This window comes from Aplysia californica, unplaced genomic scaffold (genome assembly GCF_000002075.1).
Source record: "Aplysia californica isolate F4 #8 unplaced genomic scaffold, AplCal3.0 scaffold00886, whole genome shotgun sequence".
Taxonomy (NCBI): domain Eukaryota; kingdom Metazoa; phylum Mollusca; class Gastropoda; order Aplysiida; family Aplysiidae; genus Aplysia; species Aplysia californica.
In genome coordinates this window covers 5,733-15,323 of record NW_004798156.1, presented here as the reverse complement: position 1 = coordinate 15,323, position 9,591 = coordinate 5,733, and the positions used below count along the sequence as shown (strand labels likewise).

At 39.6% G+C, this 9,591-nt stretch overlaps 1 protein-coding gene across 1 annotated transcript in view; it reads left to right on the top strand.

Moving 5' to 3' along the window:
- LOC101861397 (GPI-anchor transamidase) overlaps positions 1-8,890 on the top strand; it is a gene marked incomplete in the record, with an annotated part of 24,500 nt that extends 15,610 nt beyond the window's left edge. Inside the window, 5 exon segments of the mRNA XM_013089170.2 lie at positions 152-269; positions 1,515-1,625; positions 3,070-3,199; positions 3,782-3,839; positions 8,230-8,890. Of these exon segments, the coding sequence (XP_012944624.1) occupies positions 152-269; positions 1,515-1,625; positions 3,070-3,199; positions 3,782-3,839; positions 8,230-8,305 (493 nt within the window).
- Between the last annotated feature and the right edge of the window lie 701 nt (positions 8,891-9,591).

Sequence of the window (9,591 nt, the reverse complement as noted above, 5' to 3'; positions counted from 1 at the left end):
GCTGTTGAGGCTAGAGAGGTGAGCAGAGTAAGTCTGATTCCCTGTATGGACTTCTCTGTTGACATCCACCCCTTGGCGCTCATATGACCTTATGCAGATGCGAGCGCCGTAAAACCTCTACTACAATTTACAAAACGTTTGTTCCCCTCAGGTATCACGAGATTTTCTTCATGATCGACACGTGTCAGGCCGAGTCCATGTTCCAGAAGTTCTACTCACCGAACATTCTCGCCGTCGCCAGCAGCAAAGTGGGGCAAGATTCCCTGTCGGTGAGTTTGGTTTTATATATAATAATATATCAATAATTTTGAATTGTTAGTTATAGTGTGTTAGCAAGTGCTGTTTTTTAATATATTTTTTAAACTGCTGTCCTTTCGTGTATATAGTCAATGTATGGTTGTGATATAGTCAATGTATGGTTGTGATATAGTTAATGTATGGTTGTGATATAGTCAATGTATGGTTGTGATATAGTCAATGTATGGTTGTGATATAGTCAATGTATGGTTGTGATGTAGTCAATGTATGGTTGTGATATAGTCAATGTATGGTTGTGATATAGTCAATGTATGGTTGTGATATAGTCAATGTATGGTTGTGATATAGTCAATGTATGGTTGTGATATAGTCAATGTATGGTTGTGATATAGTCAATGTATGGTTGTGATATAGTTAATGTATGGTTGTGATATAGTCAATGTATGGTTGTGATATAGTTAATGTATGGTTGTGAAAGTTCTTCTTTATGTGGTGGAACTGGTTTTTCTTGTTTCTGTGAAATATTTTCTCTTGTGTGAATGATTATGTGATTGGTGGAAAGCACTCAGAGCTTGTACTCGTATGGGATAGAGCGCTATATAAATGCAATCTATTATTATAATTACTAGCTGGGTACCCCGTTCAATGAACGGACTCAAAAGAATCAATCGTCAAGCCGGTGTGGTAACAGTGCGCACTGTTTGTGAACGGAAGATTCACTTGTTTACAATGGCGTCTTAGAAGACGGACTTTCCCAAGATTAGATCTAAACGAAACTAATAAAAAAAACTTAAAATTAAACTACAGTGACTTCAGACTCCTTAATATAACTGTGCACCCTTTTAATGATTCTGAACCACCATTAATTTTTTTTCAAATTCGAAAGTTAAGTTTATGTTGCAAGTACTGTAAAACTTTTACCTAAACTCTGTGGATGGTTGGCGGGTGCTCCTTCTTTTTTGTGTTGATTACTCTCTTGTAACTCCTCTTATCTTCCGCACTTATATGACCTTATGGTGTTGCAAATGCCGTAAAACTCTTACTATAACAAAACTCTTACTATAACTCTTACTGTAACATAACTCTTACTATAACAAAACTCTTACTATAATAAAACTCTTACTATAACAAAACTCTTACTATAACTCTTACTGTAACAAAACTCTTACTATAACAAAACTCTTACTATAACAAAACTCTTACTATAACAAAACTCTTACTATAACGAAACTGTCCCCTCCCCTGTTGCCTCCCAGCACCACGTAGACCCGGCCCTGGGTGTGTACGTCATCGACCGCTACACGTTCTACGCCCTCGAGTTCCTGGAGAACGTCCGGCCCGGCTCCAAGAAAACCATGGCCAATTTTGTAAGTGAACTTTGTGCACTTGCCTTATATATATATATATATCCAGACAAATTCAAGGGTACCGTAATTTTCACAGACGGAAAATCTGTACTCCAAGCTTTGGAAAACTTGAATTTCGAAAGCCCAGCCTGCCTATCCGTGGCTCAAACAATCAACACCTTCATACAGACCTATGCCATCGACCTGACACTACAGTGGGTACCTGGCCACAGCAACATCCCAGGAAACGACAGAGCAGACACCCTTGCCAAGAAGCGACAAAACACAGCTGACAAAACCTGTCACATCTTTTCCCCATCAACCGGGAGAAGGGGTAGAACCCAGATACTTTAGATAGGCGTTGGATGGAAGAAGTAAAGTCAAAGTACACTTGCCTTTATCAGTTCACGATTTTTTGGGGTTTTTTTGTTTTTTTTTGTCCTTACCTTTCACATGGTGCGGTGGCGGAGCGGTTAGTGCGGTGGCGGAGCGGTTAGTGCGCTCGTCTCCGAAGCGGAGAGTCCGGGTTCGAGCCTCGGTTCGGACACGCATTTTTTTCGCCCCCTCCTGCCCACCCAGCAGTAATGGGTACCTGACTTCCAGTTGGGGAAGTAAAGGCGGCGTGGAAAGGAACTGGCCACCCTACCACAATATGCCCAAGGCCCAGGAAGTTGTCTCTCTAACAAGGCAATCCCCAATGTCCGGATCGCATGCGGGAACAACTTGACTTATTTTGTTTACCCTTCTCATGAACTACTGACTGTTTCCTGATCTGCTCTGTTTTCTATTATCCTTTAGTACGAGCACCACTGCAGCTTTATAGACACTACTGTGATGTGATGATACAAGCACCTTTATAGTTATAGACACTAGTGTGATGTGATGATACAAGCACCACCTTTATAGACACTACTGTGATGTGATGATACAAGCACCTTTATAGACACTACTGTGATGTGATGATACAAGCACCTTTATAGACACTACTGTGATGTGATGATACAAGCACCTTTATAGACACTACTGTGATGTGATGATACAAGCACCTTTATAGACACTACTGTGATGTGATGATACAAGCACCACCTTTATAGACACTACTGTGATGTGATGATACAAGCACCACCTTTATAGACACTACTGTGATGTGATGATACAAGCACCACTGCACCTTTATAAACACTACTGTGATGATCCATTTCTTCACACTGTGAGTGGTGTGTGTGTGTGTGTAGTGGGAGTGACGACATCGCGATGATGGACAAGCAGCCTCTCACTATTGTTGATGGGTTCTCCTTTGTCATTGCTGTATGGCTCGAACGTTTCTTCTACTGACATTCTCATGATATGTAGGCCCGCCCCATTTTTTCATAATTATGTCTAATTTACGTCATACAAACTTTGGTTTTGCTTTGACCTGCGCTATTTTGATTCTGTCTCTCCCCCCCTCCCCCCGCGGCGACAGTTCACGGTGTGCCCGGAGCGCCAGTGTATCAGCACGGTGAGCACACGCACAGACCTGTTCCCCCGAGACGTGTCGCAGACCCTGCTCACAGACTTCTTCGGCAGCGTGCGCAACGTGGAGCTGCTCACAGGTTTGGCAACGTCTTCTCATTTCTGCTCTCGCGGGGTTTTCTTCTTTAAGTTTATTTTTTAGTTTTCATAAGAGTTTTTTGTGTGGTTTTTTTTGGTGTTTTTTTTTGTTTTTTTGTAGTGCACGTTGCCCGTTTTGTTTTGTTTTCTTTAAGGTTTTTTTAATTAGGTTTAGTAAGTGTCTGTTTGGGGGGGGGGTTGTAAGTGTTTTACGAGGCTCGCAACTGCATAAGGTCATATGACATCCACCCCTTGGTGCTCATATAACCTTATGCAGTTGCGAGTGCCGTAAAACCTTCCCAGAAAAAGAGAAAAGAAAACTTATTTCCTCATGTTGTTGTTGTTGTTGTTGTTGCTGTTGTTGTGTTGTGTTTCAGAAACTATTTCCTTATGTGGTTGTTTCAGAAACTATTTCCTTATGTGGTTGTTTCAGAAACTATTTCCTTATGTGGTTGTTTCAGAAACTATTTCCTTTTGTGGTTGTTTCAGAAACTATAATTTATTTCCTTATGTGGTTGTTTCAGAAACTATTTCCTTATGTGGTTGTTTCAGAAACTATAATTTATTTCCATATGTTGTTTCAGAAACAATTTCCCTGGAGAAGATCAACAGAAGTGAGGTGGTCAGAAAGGAAACATGCAGGTGAGACTCCAGGGAGAGGATGTGTTTATGAAGGAGGGGGAGGGAGGGAGGTGGGGAGGATACCTGAGACAAGCTGGTGAAGCATTGAGACAGGGGTCAGTGGTCAGTCTGGTCCGTGGGGTCAAACTGTTCTGTCGAGCCATCCAAGGATGATTCATGGCCAGACTAAATCACCAGGTTTGATGGACGTTCCTGTTTGTGCAGGACTCATGCTATAGTGCGGCCAAACATTAGTGGCTCAACTTATCCTCAAACATCTATATAACGGGTGAATCAATGTCATCTATACTTTGCATAGCAGTTTGTCGCAATTTGTCTTAACTATAAATCATATTTTTCCACAACAATTGAGGCTTGATTTAAAAACTTTCTTCATAAATGTATATAAAATACTATAAATCTCTTTCACGCGGAAAATGTGATTGTTCACAGCACTTCTCGCACACATTTTGCATGCGCATATTATTATAATGGCTTACGTCACGGCTCGCCAATGACACTTTTTAGTGGCAAAACTTGTTACAAGAAATTAATTTTATAGTGAACAATTTTTTTGTCGCAATAAAGGTTCTCAAAACATGCATTCAATAAGCATAAAGTCGCGATTAGAAAACAATGACAGACTTGCTTTTAAAAGCGATTTTGCCCGGGCTGTATAAACTTTTAAAAATCTGTAGATACCATCGACTTGGATTGTTTATTAGTATTTAAGGAATTTTCTGGAATACAGTGTGCAGGAGTTGGAAAAAATATTCACCTGTTAAGACAAATTGATATAAATAAGTCATTGTGCCAAAGTTGGAGAACCTATGTTGGATAGTTAAAAGATATTTGACAATAAATTGCGCCATGAATTTTTGACCACACTATAGTGGACGTTGGTGCTTGTGCTACTACTGCAGGACCCGTGGTAGTCTGGTAGTCATGGTAGGCCTGTCTGTGTGGCTAGTGCAGGACTCGTGGTAGTCTGGTAGTCATGGTAGGCCTGTCTGTGTGGCTAGTGCAGGACCCGTGGTAGTCTGGTAGTCATGGTAGGCCTGTCTGTGTGGCTAGTGCAGGACTCGTGGTAGTCTGGTAGTCATGGTAGGCCTGTCTGTGTGGCTAGTGCAGAACCTGTGGTAGTCTGGTAGTCATGGTAGGCCTGTCTGTGTGGCTAGTGCAGGACCCGTGGTAGTCTGGTAGTCATGGTAGGCCTGTCTGTGTGGCTAGTGCAGGACTCGTGGTAGTCTGGTAGTCATGGTAGGCCTGTCTGTGTGGCTAGTGCAGGACCCGTGGTAGTCTGGTAGTCATGGTAGGCCTGTCTGTGTGGCTAGTGCAGGACCCGTGGTAGTCTGGTAGTCATGGTAGGCCTGTCTGTGCTGCTAGTGCTTGGAAGGAACTCAACTGTGTATGTATTTACGCTTGGTGCTCAAACAACAGATTCCTGGAGCTGTAGTTTCCGTCTGGCTTGTGTTAGTCGAAACCATGGAAAAGGTTAGAAAAAATTACCGGTCTTGTGATCAAATATCAGAAGAAAATTTTTTTGATCAAATCTGACTTTATAATTTACTGGTCTGGTGCTAAAAAAAAAATCAGAAAACAATTGTTGATCAAATCTGATAGGAAAAGTTACTGATCTGGTGCTAAAATATCGGGGGGGGGGGGGGGGGGGGAATTTGATCAGATATAAATCTGACATGGAAATTTACAGGTCTGGTGAGAAAATAGAAAAATAAAATTGTTGGTCAATTCTGACAGGAAAATATATGGTCTGGTGAGAAAATATCAGGGAAAAACATTGGTGATCAAATATCAAAGAAACAAAAATTTGATCATATCTGACAGGAACATTTACTGATCTCGTGACAAAATTAAATATCAGAAAACAATTGTTGACCAAATGTGACAGGGAAATTTACTGATCTGTGCTCAAATGTCTGTAAAAAAAATCTGACTGGAAAAGTTATTTGGTCTGGTGATGAAATATCAGAAGAAAAAAAAATTTGATCAAATCTGACAGGAAAATTTACTGGTTTGGTGATCAAATATGATGAGGAAAAAAATGATGAAATGTAACAGGAAAATTGACTTGTCTGGTGATCAAATATCAGAAAAAAAATTGTTGGTCAAAAGTAATAGGAAAATATAGGCTACTGATCTGGTGATCAAATGTCAGAAAAAAAATTGTTGGTCAAATCTGACAGAAGTATTTGTGGTCTGGTGATAAAATATCTTTTTTTTTTTTTAATGGTAATGAAGTAGCTGAGAAAAAAATGTTGATCAAATCTGACAGAAAAATTTATGGTCTGGTAATAAAATATCAGGAAAAAAAATTTGATCATATCTGACAGGAAGATTTACTGGTCTGGTGATAAAATTAAATATCAGAAAAAAATTGTTGATCAAATGTAAGGAAAATTTACTGGTTTGGTGGTAAAATATCAGAAAATTTTTAAAAATAAAATCTGACAGGAAAATTTATGGTCTGGTAGTCAGATATCGTTTTTTTTTTAATTTTGATCAAATCTGACAGGAGAATTTACTGCTCTGGTGATCGAATATCAGTCAGGAAAAATTTTTAAAAATTAAATCTGACAGGAAAATGTATTTGGTCTGGTGATCAAATTTAACAAGAAAAAAAATTGTTGCTCAAATATGACAGGAAAATTGACTGGTCTGGTGATAAAATATCTGGAAAAAAATGTTGCTCAAATCTGACAGGAAAATTGACTGGTCTGGTGATAAAATATCTGAAAAAAAATTGTTGCTCAAATCTGACAGGAAAATTTACAGGTTTGGAGATAAAATGTCAGGGAAAAAAATTGTTGGTCAAATCTGCCGGGACATTGTGAGATGGGGAATCTGTTTCCGACATGTTGTGCACCATAGTGGACAAAAAACCTTTGACAAATTGTCCTAAAGTAAGCTGTGTGTTTTCATTTTGTAAACTCTCGGAAAATTATTGAAATTTGAATTTGAGCCTTGGCAACAATTCCTCTGAGTACATGTACAGTGGAAACCATATATAACAGGCCCGGTAATAACAGGGATCCGGTAATAACAGGGATGTTTAAAATCCCTGTTTTTTTCTACTCTTTGTCTCTATTAAAAGTTATCGGCAATAACAGGGCCTCATCGGAGCCCAACCGGTTATAGCAGGGACAAAGGTTCGTTAACAATGTGTAAAAAGTAAGAGAGAGAGAGAGAGAGAGAGAGAGGGAGAGTGAGAGAGAGAGGACGACTAGTTGGCCTAGATCTAAGCCTACTTCTTTCATTATGGTCACCAACGATGTCAAGCGCAAGAGAAAATGCCTTTCAATTGACAAAAATACGAAATAATCCAGACTGTTGACAAAAGCAAGCACCACGGGCAGAGATTTGTCGTCAGTTCGACATTCCGCAAGGGTCGATTCCACCATTATCAAGGATAGAGAGAAGATAGTAGCAGCATACTCCAATGAAAAGTTTGCTCTGGATCGAAAGAAGATGAGACTACCCGATGTAGATACTGTGGACCAAGCTCTTCTGATGTGGTTTAAGGAGGCAAGGAGAAAGTTGGTGCCAAAACCCCTGTTTGTGGGTACTTGTGGCAAGGGGAACTACCTATGAATAAGTACAGCTGGATTAGTCCACAAATGCTTACTTTCCTTGCATTTCGGATTTAACAGGGATCGGATATAACAGGACATTTTCTCTACTCCCACAATCCCTGTTATATCAGGTTTCCACTGTAATCTGCTGCTGGGTCTGTATGCTTCCTGGGAAGCCAAAAATGTATGTGAGTGTTCTAGGGTCTGCTGGGGTTATAACAATCGTAAAGTGCATAGAGCTTGCTGTGGAGGGTGCATATATGTATTATGTAAATGTAATTACAGTATAACACAGATAGATCAAATTCGTCAGGACTGGCCTCGGTAGTTCGAGGGATATCTTACAAAGATAAAGAAGAAGAAAAAAGGGGGGCCGCAGGCACAGTTCGACGGATGCGTGATTTCGAGTCTTCTGTGTTCGACCTATCCGTGTTATACTGTATTAATATTATTAAAATGTTATTATTATTATTATTATTATTTAAGGCTATTGTCAGAATAAGCATCAATGTGTATTGCTCTTAGACTATGTATCTATATATAACTCTAAAGGTCTTGTAATAAAATTCCTACTTGTGGTTGAATGATGCATCTGATGTGGTGTGTACATTTTGTCAGCTTTGCTTCTCTTTTTATATTGTGAAATTTAATTAGAGAAATACCTCTTATCTTTTCTTATCTTATCGTATCTCATCTTATCTTATCTCATCTTATCTTTTCTTATCTTATCTCATCTTATGTTTTATCTTATCTCATCTTGTTTTCTTTTCTGATCTCATCTTATCTTATTTCATCTTATCTTTTCTTATCTCATCTTCCAGCAAAGAGTCGTGTTCAGAAGGTCGTGAGAAGAGCAAGTTGTCGTACCCAGACCAGATCCCGCCGGTGCTCATGTGATGTGTGTGTGTGTGTGTGTGTGTGTGTGTGTGTACACCTAAGTATGTTCATGACTGTGTTCTACGTAAAGGATCAACGTGTGTATGTTCATGAGTGTTCTGTACCCTCGTCTGTCTGTCTGTCTGTCTGTCGGTCATTCCAGGAGAGGAGAAAATTGTCAAAGTGTTGGGGAATAAATGAAGTTGTCAAATATGTATCAGATGAACTGTATGCTTGTATTGAATTTTAATGTGATTATAAAAATAGCATAGGAATGTTTGTACTTGTACATGATGATGTATTTACTTTTGATGTGATTATAAAAACTGTAGGCCTACAATGTACGAATGTTTGTATTTCATGTTGCTGTGATCATGAAAAAAGGAAGCCACTCAGTGAGTGTTGGGGTGAATGTGTGTGTGTGTGTACGCGTGTGTTGACGTGAATGTGTGTGTGTGTGTACACGTGTGTTGACGTGAATGTGTGTGTGTGTGTGTGTGTATGCGTGCTGACGACATTGTCTTGGAAGTTTTCTGTTTCCTTAGCGTTTCATGACCCTTGAAATTTCCTGTGTTGACAAATTAAACCTGTTTGTTTTTACTTTACCATACTGTGTCTTCCTCTTTGTCGCTCTCTTCTGACCCAGGATTGTTGTGTAAATGGCCATTTTTTCCAGAGAAAAAATTTTAAAAATTCCTATACATGCATATGGGGAGACTGTTTATCCAGTTTCTCGGTCTTTCTGCTGGGATGTTACATCCTTCTTGGTTCTCGTGGGCCCTGACAGGCAGGATTGCAGCCTTCCTCCTACATGGTCTGAAGTGTGTCAATGGGGACGTAAAACACTTTCACGGAATTTTTTTTAAAAATCATGTTTTGTGAAAAAAAAGGGTGGGTGGTTGGTGGGTGCTCTGGTGTGGTTTGCTTCTTCTTTCCTGATCCTAGACATCTATCGTCTTTATCTCTCCTCCTTTTTTGTGTTTGTTACTCTCTTGTAACACCTCTAATGTTCGGCACTTATATGACCTTATTGTGTTGCAAGTGGTGTAAAACTGTCACCAAAACGAAATCTTTTGCTTCTGGTGTGCCCTGACAGGCAGGATGGCAGCCCGCCTCCAACATGATCCAAATTTGTGCTGTCCCCAGGGTTTATGCACCCCGCTTAATTCAGCAAAATTTGATCTTTTTTGCTCAATTTTATGAATATCTGATTATTTTCTTTTATCATTTTTTGTTAAAATTAACACAGAATCGCATAATTTCACATTTTGGGCTCAGTTTGCAGTTTCAGAATTTTTCTTGTATAA